This window comes from Erpetoichthys calabaricus, chromosome 1 (assembly GCF_900747795.2).
Source record: "Erpetoichthys calabaricus chromosome 1, fErpCal1.3, whole genome shotgun sequence".
NCBI classification, from domain to species: Eukaryota; Metazoa; Chordata; class Cladistia; order Polypteriformes; family Polypteridae; genus Erpetoichthys; species Erpetoichthys calabaricus.
In genome coordinates, this window is record NC_041394.2 from 298698547 (window position 1) to 298717162 (window position 18616).

Sequence of the window (18616 nt, forward strand, 5' to 3'; positions counted from 1 at the left end):
TCGGGCAGGTTCTGTTTAACAAAGTTCCTAATTTGAAGATGGTGAAAGAAGTGTGTAGCTGTAAAGTTAAATTTGGAATGTCATTGTTCGTAGGATGCAAAGATGTTATCTATATAAAGATATCAGCAATTTAATCCCAAATCTTGGGATTGGCTTTTTTTCAGTGGTAATTGCAAAACACAATTTTATAGTCAAGTGTATTCTTTTGAATTAAAATGGATAATCAGTAGAAATCATGTGAAATTTCAGTGTATACTGTATTAATATTAATAGATGTTTCTGATTTTCATTTGTTTACAGTGTTCACTTAAGTACAGTATTTATTTCTGTTTTTTTGTCAGTTACATTGTGCCCTACTTAAAAATCTCCAGGTGCAAAAGTAAGTATATGCAAAACAGTTCTTGAATTGGATATGTATCAGTGCCGGTACCCTATGTGTTACACTGATGTGTTAATGTGAAGAGCGAGGAGCAGTAGTTTCGCACATACTGTAACAACATAATTTCTGTGACCTCTCCATTAGAAATTTCAGTGCCACGATCTAAGAACGGTGTGTTAAAGGGGTGAAATCATTGAGTGCCTGAAGTAGACAGAGTGGAATGGTTAGTCACGATGAGAGTCAGTACGCTAGAAAACTGAGTGTTTAGCACACTTGCTAACCATTGACCTTAGCCTCTTCCTTGATTTTACTGAACTTTCTCCTTGTATTTCCTGTCCAGGATACCATCCCCTTTTCAGTCATTCATCCACCTTATTGGTTAGTCCTGCTGTTTGGCCTGTGAATTGCTTCTGCTGCGTCCTTCATTTGCATAAAGCATGCTCTTTGCACAGCACAGTATTGAGCATGCAAGTTAGCATAATATTAATATCATGACATAATACTGACAATATAATAATAATACTGACAAATAAAACTAAACATTATTGGATATTATTTTTGTTTTAACTAACACCGGAAAAGCGATAATCCAAGCCTGTGTCAATCTATGACAGCTGCAAGATTTTGAAATTATATGTCCATAATTAAAGCACATACACTGCCTTCAAAAATGTTTGCAAATTTAAGATTTTACTGCAGTGTTACCACCAACGTAGTTTAAAAATGTTTCTTTTAATGAATTTTCTGTAAATTAGTGTGCCATGTTCACAAATAAAATACAGTCTATAAACAATCAAGAGCAAATCTGCTTTGAATAACTGAAATACAGGCATTTTTACAAAATGGGTGGCCTTTACTAATGCTTCATGAAAATACTTGAAATTAGATGACAAATACAATCAGCAGCCCTGGTGGACTCAAGCTTACTGAGCAAAGAAGCAACTAAAAACACTAAAAAGGCTAAGTATTATACTGTGAGCAAACCATATTAAGAAAAGGTATGGATATCTGAAATAATGTTTGCATTTCTTGTCTACAAAATACAACCGGAACAAAAAGTAGAAGTCGTAGAGTCTAGGAAAAAAAATATTCCAGGACTGGGGCAGTATTAGATATGAAGAAAGGCTGAAGGAATTGAATATTTTTGTGTTCAAGAAACAAATCAAGAGGTGAGATGACAGGAATGTACAACTAAACAGAAATTAAGTGAATACCAGCTGCGACTTCAAACTTGGTTCTTCACAGAGCACAGCACATAGACACAGATGATTAAAGGTAAATGTCATACAAATGTTATAAAGTAATTTTTTGCGCCAGATATGGAAACATTTAACAATTTTTTTTCAAATAACATATTGGAAACTTGTTGCTGATCTCTACTTGGAAATATCTTAGAAATTTTAGGTCAAAAGGAATAAACACGCTTTGCTGGGCTCAAGAACCTGTTCATGGCAAACTTTTAAAAGGGTAATAAACAACATGTACATGAAAGCAATCCTCACCTGAAATATATGGCTGGAATTTGGATCAGAAGAGAGTGTCTCATTCTGCAAGGTATTCTGTTGTGTAAGTGCATTTTCCCTCTTCCTTTCTTTTTGTACTGCATCATCATCATCAAACTCATCAGGACTCTAAAATCAGAAAAAGATAATGCTGACAATTACTCTAAACATAATCTCTTACCATTAAAGGAAAGAAATGTTAAAAAGGAGGTACAAGTAAAAACTTTTCACAGAAGTAGTCTGAAAGGCAACTAGCAAAATTAATTACATATATCAACTAATGTCCATATTTCACAAATAAAAATATAATTCTCTGCTTGTCTAGGAATGTAGAAGAAAAAAACAAAATGCTGTAGAGTCTTTTGCATGTGGGAGAACAGTGAATTCCCAACACTTAAAAATTTACCTCAGGTTTTTGATTAGTTTTGCTCTTTTTTGTTGCTTAGCAATTACTCACACACATTTACCCCCAGCTTATCTTCTCTTTCAAAAAGTTTTGAAGTATATTTCATTTAGACAATATAAAAATAGCATTTGTATTTTGTATAGTTAATATATAAACAGTGGTAAACTCAAAAAAATGTATCAATCACCATTTTATTCAATTCCACTACCTTCAGCTTACTGTTCATTTTGTTAATTTTTCTCACACAAAATAGTTGCAACACTATAGTAGTATAGTCATTTTAATTCTAAATTCTTTATTTTGAAAAATTGTCTATCATCTGACTTCTTTTATTCCCTACAGTTACAAATGGCCACCCACACAAAATAGATCATACATTCGCAGAGTTAGACAGTATACATTATTTTCATGCAGCATGAATGTGTGACAACAGCACAGCTTACTGCTGAAAAGAAAAAAATTCAGATAATAAAACAATGTAAAGATTGCCAAGACAAGGAAACTGCACTGTTAAGATTTCACCATATGATAATAAAATAGCACTGCTTAGACTATAAAATACAGTAAATGTAAACTGAGGAAAAATATTTTTTTTATATAAGCCCTTAAATGCAATCATCATAATGGTTGATGTGATTAAACAAGACACCTTCTCAATATTGACTGGAAGAATTTAGAACAAAGCAGAGATTATAAAGGATGTATTTGGAGAACTTGTATAGCTGTTCATAAAACAAACATAAAGGTATCTGGTGGTCTGTAAGATGTGTTTTTTTTTTTTACATATATTGTTACACCAAACTTTCTACTTTTATAAACAATGCTTCAGATTTAAAGTGGACAAGTCCTATTTCTTAATATTTTGCTTTCTGACTACTAATTTTAAACACAGTGTGTTCATGTATGTAAATGTTATATGGTTAAGCAATCTGCAGTTCATGTTATTTGCGGATTTGTCTGAGTCTGTACAGAAGAAGAGTGCTATACAAAAAAAAAACATTTATAAAATTATACTATTCAAGGATTACTTTAAAACAACTTACAGCATTTATCTCTAAATTTAAGACAAACAAATCCTAAATTACCAGCATGAATATGAATTCAGATCTAGATAGGATGATATTAAAATTTCAGATCCCTTACAGTGATCAAAATTATCATTTTTTACTGTATTGTTAAAATTGTTAAAAACAATAGCAACAACAAAAAAAAACACTAGTACACAGTTAAATAATTTCACCACATTTTATGCTGAAACATAAACTGTTTTCATTTAAAAACAAAAATATACTTGTCTTAGATGTTTTAAACCAGTTGTTTTAATATCAATAAAGCAGTATCAACAGTATCAAATACATCACACAAATATACAACTGTTAACATTAAAAGATCACAAATGTAAATTTACAAACAATTTACTTCCCTTTATGTTATTGTCTATTCAAAAGCTCTTTTGACACAAGAGTTTATTTGTTAATCTCTAGTGAAAATTTCATGCATTTGGGACGGCCTGAATGTATGAATACAAGCACTTTAGAAAACTGCTAATGTTATGGGTATACAGTATATCTGACAGATCCTCTACATTTTGTGACTTTATATTCATTGCTTCAGCAGTTTCTTTTTAAGTTGTTCAGCATCTTGCAAATGGCAAACCAACATGTACAGGATTAGACCAGACCACAGATATAGCTACAGAAGCTTATACTACTACATAAAATGTTATTTAAAATGTACATCATCCTGGTCTTTCGGATCACTCTATTCTGATGCATGTGTTTATATAAATGCTTTTAATTAAAGTTCATCTCTTGGTCAGATAACAAGGCTTGACATAAACATAGCCTGTTTTAAAACTTATACTAGAGATTCAAATGAAGAAAATATACTGGATGGACTACCCTGTCCAACAAACAGTGCTGACACATGGGTAACATATACATTAGTACAACAGATAACTCAGGGCTTGAAATTCTACACTTAAATATAACTAAAGCTTGGATTTCAGTCTCTGTGGGGGTAATAGTACAGTCATGGCCGAAATTATCGGCACCCCTGGAATTTTCCTTGAAAATGCACCATTTCTCCCAGAAAAGTGTTGCAATTACAAATGTTTTGGTATACATGTTTATTTCCTTTATGTGCATTGGAACAACACAAAAAAACAGAGAAAAAAAGCCAAATCTGACATAATTTCACACAAAACTCAAAAACCGGGCTGGACAAAATTATTGGCACCCTCTACTTAAAATTTGGTTGTACGCCGTTTGGAAAAAATAACTGAAATCAAGTGCTTCCTATAACCATCAACAAGCTTGTTACACCTGTCAACTGTAATTTCTGACCACTCTTCTTTTCCAAACTGCTCAAGGTTTCTCAGATTTGAAGGGCACCTTTTCCCAACAGCAATTTTGAGATCTCTCCATAAATGTTCAATCTGATTTAGATCCGGACTCATTGCTGGCCACTTCAGAACTCTCCAGCGCTTTGTCTTCAACCATTTCTGAGTGCTTTTAGAGGTATGTTTGGGGTCATTGTCCTGCTGGAACACCCATGACCTCTGACGCAGACCCAGCTTTCTGACACTGGGCCCTACATTGCACCCCAATATTTTTTGGTAGTCTTCAGATTTCATGATGCCTTGCACACAGTCAATGCATCCAGTGCCAGAGGCAGCAAAACATCCCCAAAACATCTTAGAACCTCCACCACATTTGACTGTAGGTACTGTGTTCTTTTCTTCGTAGGCCTCATTGCTTAGTGTGGCACACTCAGACACACAACAGAAAGGCTGAGTCAACTTTTCTCCATTTTAACTGGCTTCAGGTGTGATTGCTATATTGCCAGCACCTGTTTCTTGCCACAGGTGAGTTCAAACGAGAATCGTATGCTTGAAATAAAACGATTTACCCACAATGTTGAAAGGGTGCCAATAATTTTGTCTGGCCCATTTTTGGAGTTCTGTGTGACATGATGTCAGATTTGGCTTTTTTTCTATGTTTTTTTGTGTTGTTCCAATGCACATAAAGGAAATAAACATGTATATACAAAAACATTTGTAACTGCAAATAATTTTCTGGGAGAAATGGTGCATTTTCTGGGAAAATTCCAGGGGTGCCGATAATTTCGGCCATGACTGTATATGTATTCAGAGCTGCCACCAGGGGAAGGCAACCATGACACCTGTCAGGGGCCCAAAGCAGTGGGAGGCTCTCCTGCGCGAGGCTAGGCATCGCAAAAGACCCAAGACGTCTTATTGAGTCTGATGGATATGTCGCAGAAGCAAATGATCAGGAATCCCAACATACAGAAGTAAAATTCATAAGAGGCACGTTGATGGCTTCCTTAATTTCAGAATTGTCCTGGTGTTTTGAAAGCCTAAACAACATATGTCGCCTTTTTTGTCCAATTTTGAACTTTAGGAGCATGAGCAAGGAGGAGATCTCAGCCTCTTGTTCAAATTTAGATGCAAAATATTCAAAGGATCTGTCACTTCATTTGAAAGACGAGGTGATTCACGTAAAGAACGTGTATGACACAAATGTTAAGGTCCGAAGGTGGGCACTATGATCGTTGATATCATATCATGAGAAACACATACAGAAATAAAAACGTTGAAAAAGATACATTGACTCTGTTAGTAATTTTAATTCAGAGCTACCAGACCCTCCTCATCTCCATGAGACACGGCATACAATATGATAATTATATAAATATAATTACAGTTGCGCGAAATTTCAATGTAATTGATGTTAAGCTTGCGTGTAGCATAGGCACGTCACTCAATCAGCTTGGGGAGCCAGGGGGCCCAGGTGCTCAGCCACAATTGTCCGGGGCCCAAGATTTTTCTGGTGGCAGGGCTGAGGTATGGGGGGGGGGTCAAAAAACCCATAGTTTAAAAAGCACTTTGGTAATATTTCAGACATTTCTATGTCGTATTGTTTGTGATGTTTACTGTAGTTTAAAATAACTTGTTACCTATGCTACTTTAACTTTAAATAAGTAATTCTTGAATTGTGCATGTAGAAATTTCAACTCGTACTTTGCTATCAAGCTAGATCTCCCAAGGAAAAATTGCATCAGCTGAGTAATACAAAAAAATCTAGTGAATGTAAACTAAAATGTTTAAGAAAAAAGTTGTTTTTTATTCATATTATAATGATTTTTCTGTCAGAGTATACTTTTCTGCAGCTTGAAGATAGTTAAGCAGTCAACATAAATTAACCACATTCACACAAAGCCTTAAGAAATTTTAGATATTTACTTAAAATACAGTCAACATTTTCTCAGTTTAGGTGACACATTTACATGGATAAGCACTGCCACTTTACAGATCCAGCATACTAGGTTCAAATCAAGAACTTGATTGTCTCAGTGGAAATTGCATGCTCTGTGTGTTTCTCTTTTTTTGGGTATCCCAGTTTACTTCCCACATTCTCAAGTCTTGATGGTTTGGTTAAACAGTGTGAGTGTGGGTGTATGCATGAGTATGAGTGGACACTATGATGAACTAGTCCATGCTCCTCTCCTGAATTGTGCCCAGGACTGTCAGAATAGGTTCTTGCTCTCTGAATTTGAGTTAGTGAGTTTAAGAATGCCTGTGACTAATATTAGTTAGAGCACAATTAGAAGGCTTCCCTTGGTGAAACAAGCGCAGTTAAAAAAGGGGAAAAATATTGTGCAGCATTCTTGATTGCTTTTAAGGATCATAGGTGTGTAATTTGTGACAATAAATCTGAGATAAACCAATTACATTTTTTTTATTAGTGCATACATAACCTTGCATTTTTGAAAAAGCTAACACTGCTGTACACCTGCACATTATCATTTAATTCACAATACCAATCAATGATCAGTAGAAAGTGATTTTTGAAGTTAAAGGGGGGGATTTAAAAAAAGAAATATACACAAATTAACCGATGGAGCCATGCCAAGGCTAAATAGAATTAAGTGGAAGATGCCGTTTTTCATAATGTGATAAGAAGAAAACAGGACAGTGCTTTTGAGTATGCAAAAAATTCGTAACTTTTGGTTTTTTTGTTGGGCGGCACGGTGGCGCAGTGGGTAGCGCTGCTGCCTCACAGTTAGGAGACCTGGGGACCTGGGTTCGCTTCCCGGGTCCTCCCTGCGTGGAGTTTGCATGTTCTCCCCGTGTCTGCGTGGGTTTCCTCCGGGCTCTCCGGTTTCCTCCCACAGTCCAAAGACATGCAGGTTAGATGGATTGGCGATTCTAAATTGGCCGTAGTGTGTGCTTGGTGTGTGGGTGTGTTTGTGTGTGTCCTGCGGTGGGTTGGCACCCTGCCCGGGATTGGTTCCTGCCGTGTGCCCTGTGTTGGCTGGGATTGGCTCCAGCAGACCCCCGTGACCCTGTGTTCGGATTCAGCGGGTTGGAAAATGGATTGATGGATGGTTTTTTTTGTTAATAATAATAATAATACATTTTATTTATATAGCGCCTTTCCCATGCTCAAGGCACTTACAGAATATAATAAAGAACGGCAGAATATACAGTATATAGCATTGTACAAACCAGATAAATAAATAAAGAAGATTAAGACAGTAAATTCTGAAAAAAAAACAGACAACATAATTGATGGTCTAGCACACACATACAGGTTACATTGGCATCTTGACAGAGAAGTAAACTGAGAGAAAGGTAATAAAGTCACAATAAAAGAAATAAAACAAACGTAAGAAAGTGTAGAATTAGGCGAATTTTGCGAAAAGTGTTGTTTACAGGGAGGAGCGGCAACAACATGCGTGCACCAGCGTCCCCTCACCTGCCAGATGTTGTTGGTAGACATTTACTCACATCCACTGTATACTGAGGCAGTACTAATTTTAGGATTTGATGCTAAACGAGAGTTGAGTTGTTTAGTAGTTTTTAGCTTTGAATGAATCAATTTTAAATTGCCTATGCAGTGCATCCAGAAAGTATTCACAGCGCATCACTTTTTCCACATTTTGTTATGTTACAGCCTTATTCCAATATGGATTAAGTTCATTTTTTTCCTCAGAATTCTACACACAACACCCCATAATGACGACATGAAAAACGTTTACTCGAGGTTTTTGCAAATTTATTAAAAATAAAAAAATTGAGAAAGCACATGTATGTAAGTATTCACAGCCTTTGCCATGAAGCTCAAACTTGAGCTCAGGTGCATCCTGTTTCCCCTGATCATCCTTGAGATGTTTCTGCAGCTTAATTGGAGTTCACCTGTGGTAAATTCAGTTGACTGGACATGATTTGGAAAGGCACACACTTGTCTATATAAGGTCCCACAGTTGACAGTTCATGTCAGAGCACAAACCAAGCATGAAGTCAAAGGAATTGTCTGTAGACCTCCGAGACAGGATTGTCTCGAGGCAAAAATCTGGGGAAGGTTACAGAAAAATGTCTGCTGCTTTGAAGGTCCCAATGAGCACAGTGGCCTCCATCATCCGTAAGTGGAAGAAGTTCGAAACCACTAGGACTCTTCCTAGAACTGGCCGGCCATCTAAACTGAGCGATTGGGGGAGAAGGGCCTTAGTCAGGGACGTGACTAAGAACCCGATGGTCACTCTATCAGAGCTCCAGAGGTCCTCTGTGGAGAGAGGAGAATCTTCCAGAAGGACAACCATCTCTGCAGCAATCCACCAATCAGGCCTGTATGGTAGAGTGGCCAGACGAAAGTCACTCCTTAGTAAAAGGCACATGGCAGCCGCCTGGAGTTTGCCAAAAGGCACCTGAAGGACTCTCAAAATTCTCTGGTCTGATGAGACAAAGATTGAACTCTTTGGTGTGAATGCCAGGCGTCACATTTGGGGGAAACCTGGCACCATACCTACAGTGAAGTATGGTGGTGGTAGCGTCATGCTGTGGGGATGTTTTTCAGCAGCAGGAACTGGGAGACTAGTCAGGATAAAGGGAAAGATGACTGCAGCAATGTACAGAGACACCCTGGATGAAAACCTGCTCCAGAACACTCTTGACTTCAGACTGGGGCGACGGTTCATCTTTCAGCAGGACAACGACCCTAAGCACACAGCCAAGATATCAAAGGAGTTGCTTCAGGACAACTTTGTGAATGTCCTTGAGTGGCCCAGACTTGAATCCGATTGAACATCTCTGGAGAGATCTTAAAATGGCTGTGCACCGATGCTTCCCATCCAACCTGATGGAGCTTGAGAGGTGCTGCAAAGAGGAATGGGCGAAACTGGCCAAGGATAGGTGTGCCAAGCTTGTGGCATCATATTCAAAAAGTCTTGAGGCTGTAATTGCTGCCAAAGGTGCATCTGCAAAGTATTGAGCAAAGGTTGTGAATACTTATGTACATGTGATTTCTCAGTTTTTTTATTTTTAATAAATTTGCAAAAAATCTCAGGTAAACTTTTTTTCATGTTGTCATTATGGGGTGTTGTGTGTAGAATTCTGAGAAAAAAAAATCAATTTAATCCATTTTGGAATAAGGCTGTAACATAACAAAATGTGGAAAAAGTGATGCACTGTGAATACTTTCCGGATGCACTGTAATCTAATAAACAGACAGAAACTCAGTCAATTTCTATATTATATTATATATATATATATATATATATATATATATATATAGAGAGAGAGAGAGAGAGAGAGAGAGAGAGAGAGAGAGAGAGAGAGAGAGAGAGAGAGAGAGAGAGAGAGAGAGAGAGAGAACATTAGGGCTACTGTGATGAGTATAACACATTCAACCCAACAAACTCATGCATGCTGTGCACCTAAAATCTCTACCACACTAATTTGTAAGTGATTCCAATGTATAAGGTTCTTTGTTGCTGGACTTTTTTATATATACTGTATATAGTATAGTATAGAGAGGTAGGAGAGAGTGCTGAACGAGTGTGTAAGAGAGGAAAATGGAAAAAAAAGACAGAAAAAAAAAGAAGAGAGACAGCTGGTACCAAGGCCGAGGAAAGCACGAGAGCGAGCTTTGAAAGAGAAAAAAAAAGGTTTTTTTGGTGTGTCAGTGTTAAACATGAGAGGCATTGAGCGGGTTTGGCTCATTGAACGTGGATGAAATGGGGAGCTTGGCTTAGGAAAAAAAAAAAGGGGACGGGCAAATGAAGAGTCGGATGCCTACTTTACAGAAATTTGCTATCTAAAGGAAATACAAAAAAGGGAACGCAAATAAATCTCGCATCAAGATGAAGTTATTGGTGTCTTCCCAGACGGAGCTGTGAGATTCACCACAGAGGTAAATGTGAAGTGTGGCAAAAGTTCTAGAAGGACACTGTGAGTACCTGTGGAGTTGTGTACTGCATATGAGCTCCATCTAAGTGCGCCAACAATTTTATTTTTATATACATATTGAGTGGCGTGTTTAATTTTTTTTTTTTTTTTTCCCATCCATGATTGAGTGAAGTACTTACATGGTGGTTGCATTCAAATAAGTGATTATACTGTATATAATGCATGTGCATAAATGGGAAGGGGTATATTGTGTAATTAACAAAAGGGTGAGTGTTTACAAATCATTACTTTGATATATTGTAACAGCAGGTATAAATAGAATTGTTTCATTGGACCTGTTGGTTATTAAAATTAATTGGGATGTGTTTAATGTGGATCCCACTAGTGAAATTTCATCCTATGACATTATGTGCCAGTTCAATGGTAGGAGGGCTACATATAGTTACTAGTCTTATTTGAGATTACATTTGATCTTGCCACTGGCTTATCATTGATAGTAACCACCAGAAATCAGTTAAATGGATTTGAAATTTGCTGATGGACTACAATGAATGCAAACCCATACTCCAGCTTGTTTTGACTACACCTTAAAATGAGCTGCAAACTTGAATGGAGTGGTGAAGAGAAAACAAAGGTTGCCTTGTATCTGCAGCACTTAGAAATGTAAGAGATGGTACAGTGTATTAAATACTCCCATAGTCAGCTACGTGCACTGCAATTGAGAGCACCTAAATAGCTCAGCTTCACTTTACTGCAAGAGCTGTTTGTCCATAGATGGAGAGAGAGACATTGTCAGCACAAGAGTAAAAGGAAGGCGAAGAATCTACCATTCATTGTATTGGGTAATTTATGTTCGACCACAGTCAAATGGATGAACTGTCTGCTCTTATAGCAGGCCATGGACCATACAAGTACAGTGGCATTTTGTGCTGGCTTAAACCTGATATACCTGACACTATGTGTGCAGTGTGGAAAAAAGACAGGAGGGGGACTGGTAATTATGTGAATGGTGTAAAAGGGAGCATATTACAATTAAAACTACAATTTGTAATTCAGTCATTGAAATTCTGACTATTGGAATTTTTCCATGCTATTTGTCCAGAGAGATAAATTACATCATCCTTAATGTTTATATTCCTCCCTCTGCAAATGCAGATTCAGCAACAGAAATTATTCACTTTCTAACAAACACTTTAATGATGACTCATTCTGAACTAGCAGTCATAATATGTGGTGACTTCAACCATGACAAATTTGTGTCTGGTTCCACTCGAGGAAATAACAAGCTGGACCTTCTCTATTCAAATGTTAAAAGTGTAAACTACTCACTCGTTTGGGCAGATTTGACCACAACCTTATTAATCAAATGCTCCACAACACGCTTTTTATGAGACAACAACCTGTTACCACCAGAATAGTGAGGAAGTAACCGTGGGGGCTGAAATGGCTCAGAATGAGCGCTTCCAAATGACAGAATAGAAAATTATGTGCAAGTCACATGGCAATAACATTAAGAAACATAGTCACTGCATCACTGGCTATATTAACTTTTGTGTTGAGACTGTGGTACCCTCAAAAATAGTGTGTTGCTTCCAAACAACAAGTCGTGAATTGGATTACTGCATACTAAGAAGCTAAAATGTCTACTGAATGAGAAAAATTTAAATCTGATGACAAAGAGGTTCTGAAGGATGCACAGTGAGTGTTAAAAGAAAAGCTATGTGAAAGAAAGGAAGCTGACATAGCTAAAATAGAAAACAAACTCACTCAGAATAACATGAAAGATGTCTGTAATGGACTGGGCATAATAATGGACTCAAGCAATCCACGGCTCTGGTGCTAGAAGGGAATGCCCTGAACCAATTTATTAATATATTCTCCCTTCCACTGCAACCTACCTCCACAAACCAGTCTCCTCACACTATTCCTACTACATCAACAACTCCTACCACGTCAACTGGAATGGCCAGTGATGAGTCCACCTCTGACCATCACTACAACTGAAGACCAATTAACAAGACAACTGATGAAGCTACACACAGGAAAAGCTCAGATGGAGTCAGTTCTCAAATTCTTAAAGCCTCCTGTGCTGACCAACTTAGTGGTGTCCTTTGTCACATGTTCAGTTTGTACAAAAGACTCCAGAAAATGCTGCTGCTGTGGAAAACATCCTGCATTGTTCCTGTTCCAAAGAAGGGAGGTGCCTCTTCACCTAATGACTACAGAGGCATTTAAGTCTCATGTCATGAAGACCTTTGAGAAACTGGTCCTGGATTATATGAGTCCTCTTGCGGCAGACCACCAGAATCCACTGCAGTTGGCCTATCAGACAAATATTGGAGTGGAGAATGCAGTTATTTACTATATATGCTCCACAAGGCTTATTCTCACGTTATATTTTTTGATTTCTCCAGTGCCTTCACCACCATCTAGCCATCTATGTTAAGGGGTAAGCTCAGAGATATATGCAGGTGTGTAAGCCTATGGTGTACTGGAAAATGGTCTGTCTTGTTAGTTATTCTGTGTATACTATATATATAACTTTACTAGAGTATATCGCACAGTTACTTGATAAATTAGAAAAATTTCAGCCTGTATTAAAATAACATTTGGAAAAGGCTCAAGCGGCGCAAGTGCGTTATTACAATAGAAACACCAACCTCCGGGAGTTTCTCCTGGAAGATTGTGTTATACTGCTCATACCTACTTCTCAATCTAAGTTACTGGTGCATTGGCAAGGCCCTTACGAAATTAAGGAATGAAAAGGACTTGCTGATTATTTGGTGAAACAACCAAATCGTTGACCAAGTGAGCGTGTTTATCATGTAAATATGCTGAAACCATTGAAGGATAGGGATAGAGATCCCACCTCTAGTCAGCCACTCTCCCTTTTCGTTAAACATCACCACCTCAATTTCGGTCCTGATTTGACTTGGAAACAGCTGCAGGAGCTAGAAATAGCCATTCTGTCCATACCAGAAGTAGTAAGTGAGCAACCTGGCTGCATTATGCTGATTGAACATGGTAGTTACTGACCCAGGAGTAATTGTCAGACAAAACCCTTATCGACTTACCGAGGCAAATAAAACAGAGGTAAAGTTAGAAATTAGATGTATGTTGGAATTGGGCGTGATTGAAGAAAGCCACAGTCCCTGGTCCAGTCCTGTTGTTCTGGTTCTGAAACGTGATGGGACATTGAGGTTCTGAAATGAGCCGTCATCTTAATCAGGTCTCCAAATTTGATGCATATGTGATGCCTCAAGTGGATGATCTCCTCGAAAGGCTAGGTAACGCTCACTATCTAATTACTCTTGAAATGACTAAGGGGTATTGGCAAATTCCCTTAACGACCTCTGCTAAAGAAAAAACGGCATTTTGTACTCCCAGCGGACACTAGCAGCATAAGGGTCTCCCATTTGGTTAGCACGGGGTACTAGCAACTTTCCAGCATCTGGTAGGTAGACTGTTAAGGACCCCCATCACCCAGGATCATGTACAGCAGGTTAGAACTGTTTTCCTAACGCTTGCACAAGCCGGTCTTCAAATTAACCCAAAAAGATGTTTTTTTGGCTTAAAGGAGGCTAAATATTTAGGCTATCGGGTGGGGGAATGAACAGTTAAACCACAGTGTTCCAAAGTTAAAGCCATTATTAAACTGGCCCCGTCCGATAACCAAGAGGCAGGTACAAGTGTTTCTGGGTCTAGCGAGTTACTACTGCCACTTTGTACCTCGTTTTTCAAAAATAGTTTTGCCATTGACTTACTTAACAAAGAAGAGGGCATCCCTAAAAAGTGGTATGGAATGACAAGACTGAAACCGCATTCAGTGACTTAACACTAGAATTCCTGCAGCCTGCGGAAAAAAAACTGGTAATCCCGGCCCACCTTAAATCCCCTTGCACCTCTTCTTCACCGTCTTTTGTTTTGTAAATGTGTCTATCAGCGCAAGCAGCCTGCTATCCCATCCCTCCCCCACCGCCAGAGCTCATCTCAGGCAAAAAGCTCTCCTAGCTCAAGGCAAGGCTCCTTATCAGCATGTATGGTGCCTGAGGTTGTATAGGGTAAATAATATATTGTCATTTGGAACACATTTCATGTGTAACGATCTGTGTAAATTGTAAGATGAAGTGCAAGGCAGGAATTGCTGAACACATAACTAAAAAAGAAACATTTTTCATATTGTAGTAATAATTGAAAAAATGTACACATGAAGTGTATAATGTGTGAAGACTGAAGTCCAAATATCAAATAAACACTTTCACAAAAGGTACAAGTATAGCAAAACAAGTGTGCTTTTATTCAAGAATATAACCGTAGAAAAAGAAATCTGTTTAGGGTACAACACTGACACGGTAGCTTTGTTGGCGCAGCCATAAGAACTCCTGACTATACATACATACATACATACATATATATATCTTATATATAAACCTCTACGGTTTATATACAGTACATCTGTCTAGCCCAGAAGTGAGAGGTGGAGTTGGGGTAAGGGCTCCACCTCCAAGGATATGCAAGCGAGGCCAGCACGTCGGCAGGACCAAACATCTAAAGAAAGAGTCACTCGCGTATCCGCTATTACATTACTTTTCCTCCTGCTGCTAATACACAAGCGAGGCAAGCACGTTGACAAAGCGAAACCTTCGATGAAAGATAGTCGCTTAGCTGCTAATGCACAAGCGATGCACAAAACGAAACCTCCTAGGAGACAGATGCCCAGAGTAATTCCTTTCAATTACCTGACATCTCTACATTTCAGTTTTTTTTTTCTGACGATTTCAATACTTTCTAGGACCCAAGCACGGGCTTACACAGCTAGTGTATATATTATATATATATATATGGTTGAATAGTTTACTGTCAAATAATGCAAAGAGTACGCGACACGTCTTTCGCCCTAATTGATTGTATGGGTGGTTACCTACTAGGTAATCAGATTGTGATTCAGACTATGAATGCCATGAATGTAATTACCCCGATCTACATGCTGCCAAATAAACGAACCACACACCGTGGCACAACGTTAGAGGCTTCGCCTCTAGTCCTGACATCCGAGGTTCGATTCCCCAAGAGGAGGGTGCAGTGAGTGTGTACGCCTGATGAGCCCAGAATTAGGGAACAACATGTGTCGCGTACTCTTTGCATTATTTGACAGTAAACTATTCAACCATTCTATGATCTGCTTCTTGCAACTGAAAGAGGGCACCATGGCGGATGTTTGCCAACTTGCAGACCAACCACAAGTGTTCAACCTGGTAGGTAACCACCCATACAATTAAGATTGTGATTCAGACTACAAATGCCATGAATATAAATATATATATATACAGTGGAACCTCGGTTTGCGAGTAACTTGGTTTACGAGTGTTTTGCAAGACGAGCAACAATTTTTAATAAATTTTCACTTGATAAATGAGCGAGGTCTTGCAGTACGAGTAGTATGTACTGTATACGCTTTGTCTGCTGAGCGTCATGTGATCACAACTGAGCTGATGGTTCTTCTCTCTCTCTCACTGCGGGATTGTGGGCAATCGTCTCCTATTCTCCATCTGAGTCGGCGTGCCTCACTCATATAGTCAACATCCGTAGGAGCGTATAGTGTTTACTACAGCATTAGCATTGTGACTGTGTGCGCGCGCGCGCGTGTGTGTGTGTGTGTGTGTGTGTGCTCGCTCGCGTGTGTGTGTGTGTGTGCTGTGACGTGCGAGTCCCCGTCTTGCACCCTAAAACACGAAGCTGAGTCTCAGTACTTTAGCAACACAAGCTTTATTCACCTTGAAACAACAACAGCGTGGTTATTTATACACAGACACAGCAGTCAGGCAGGGCCCTGCACATTTATAATGTTCCTTGTTCCTTGTATCACCCATTGATGGCAGGCGCTTATAGCATGTCCGTGATCTTTTCGGATTCGCTTTTACGGCGAACTGCTACAGCGCTGGGAGACTGCGATTGCTTTGGGACTCTATTCCGCATGTCGTCCCGCTGGGTGCAATCCCACAAGAGTTTAGAAACTCACTCACACCAGCCATGATTCTTTTCAAAGGTAAAGTGCAAGTTAATTTGTTTTATGTATTTTTACTTTATATTTTGTATTAATCATTTTTATATGAATAGTTTTGGGTTGTGGAACAAATCATCTGAGTTTCCATTATTTCTTATGGGGAAATTTACTTTGATATACGAGTGCTTTGGACTACGAGCACGTTTCCGGAACGAATTATGCTCGCAAACCGGGGTTCCACTGTATTAGTAGAAGGTCATTCAGACACACACACACACAAACAGGCACACACACACAGACACATATATTTATACGCACAAATATATTTGACAGTGTGGGTCAGCAATATGCTATAGGATCCTTCTAGGAGCTTCTTCAACCCACTACCACCAATAACATAAGTGAGGAATGAGCTTAGGAAATGAGAAAAAACAGGAAGCAGCAAGGGATAGCTGCAAAAGTGCATTAGTGTTTTTATTAAAATCTAACAAGACAGTGTTCAAAACAAAGTGCAGTGCTCAATCCGCAATAAATAAATAATCCATTGAAACAGTATAAAGGTGGAGGTTAAAAACAAACAAATAAGTAATCCATTAAAACAAGGTTAAAATCTCACAAGTGGGAATCTGTCCTTTAAAATCAAGTCCCCAGTGCTTCCCTTTTAAAATGGGCATCTCACAGGCTTATCCAGCCTGGGTCTTGTGGCCTGTAGAGATGCCAGGTGCAGCAGACCTTCTTCTATAGGTTCAGGTCCCTACTATCCATGGCTTCAATATGGCTCCCTATCTGAGCCTTGCCAACTCCCACTGGCTTCCCGGACTTAAGTGTCAGTCTCATGGCCGCCTGCTTCCTCTCTCTTGTTCACTCGCACTGGCACTCTCCTCCGTCTTTCTGCACGTTTGTTTCTCTCCTCTCTTTAACCTCTGTTCTTTTCCTTTCCTCTTTCTCTTCTCATTCTGTTTCTCCTTTTAACTCTGCTCTCTATTTGTGCATGGGTGCAAGGAGTTGCTCCCTCTGTGGCATCATTAAGCTGTCTAACTAAGCCTCCTGCCTCCACACGTGAATGTGGTATAGTCAGCCAGTTCCCAAGTTAACCACTGAGTGAAGCGCACTCACTCACACCCGCACCTGATTGGAGCCTGCACCTTCTCAGGCACAATTATTTAAATTTGCCCACTAGATGCTGAGCTGCAGACCTGATATTCCACAATGTATACACACGCACACACACGCACACTCACACTCTGTTAGGTAAGTGTCTTTGGGTCTTTGTGCATTAATTCACAAATGAACTATTTTCCTTAAGAGTGTAAAATTGTACCTGTAACTAACTACTAGGAAGGTTTAAATATATTGCACTCTTGACATAAATAGACAAAACACATTAAACTTGAAGTACATGGCAAGTTTATACAGCAGCCTTTTCACTTATGCTACTGGGTGATAAACACATTATTACTGCTTTAAAAGGCAAAACAACTGCAGCAAGGTACATAAACCAGTGACCGCATTTACAACTCCACAGACTTGAAACTGCTTAACATGCTGTGTAATAAATTAAGATCCATAAAACAAGTATGGGAAATGTAACCATACAAGGGCAAAAGAACTGAAACATTCTGCAAAATGTCTGCCAAAATGATAATCAACACTCCAGGGAAACACTATTTTCCTTTAACATACCAAACTCTCATAAGTTACTAACTTTCATGGCTAAAGACTTCAGATCTTTTCAGACATATATATATTGTCCAAACCACCTTAATTGACTTATGCAGCATGAACTGTTTGGTATGTACCTGTTTCTTGAACCTTATTAAAGGTCAGTACCACTTGACCCTCCAACTATGCCAGAAATGTAGTTTAATCTAAACAGAAGTCCTTCGCATAGTTTAAAGAAAATTCATTATACTCCTTTTACAAGAAAAAAAAATATTCTGGATGTTCTATATATGCATGCAGACCTAGAGCACTGGAACGTAATGTAAAATAACATTTTTTACATTAATAAAATCACATAAGGTAACAGATTATAAACATAAAAAAGGCTTAATCCTGCTTAATCCAATACATGATAACAAGGGGCCCACAGCCTAACCCGGAAGCACTGGGCATA

The 18616-nt window shown here is 38.6% G+C and overlaps 1 protein-coding gene across 2 annotated transcripts in view; it reads right to left on the minus strand.

Moving 5' to 3' along the window:
• The window catches only part of pawr (PRKC, apoptosis, WT1, regulator), a 257427-nt gene that overhangs the window by 94593 nt on the left and 144218 nt on the right, over positions 1 to 18616 (minus strand). For both annotated transcript variants that reach the window (XM_028817086.2, XM_051934721.1), the window contains exon 3: positions 1882 to 2010. In XM_028817086.2, the coding sequence (XP_028672919.2) occupies positions 1882 to 2010 (129 nt within the window). The remainder of the gene's footprint in view (positions 1 to 1881; positions 2011 to 18616) is intronic.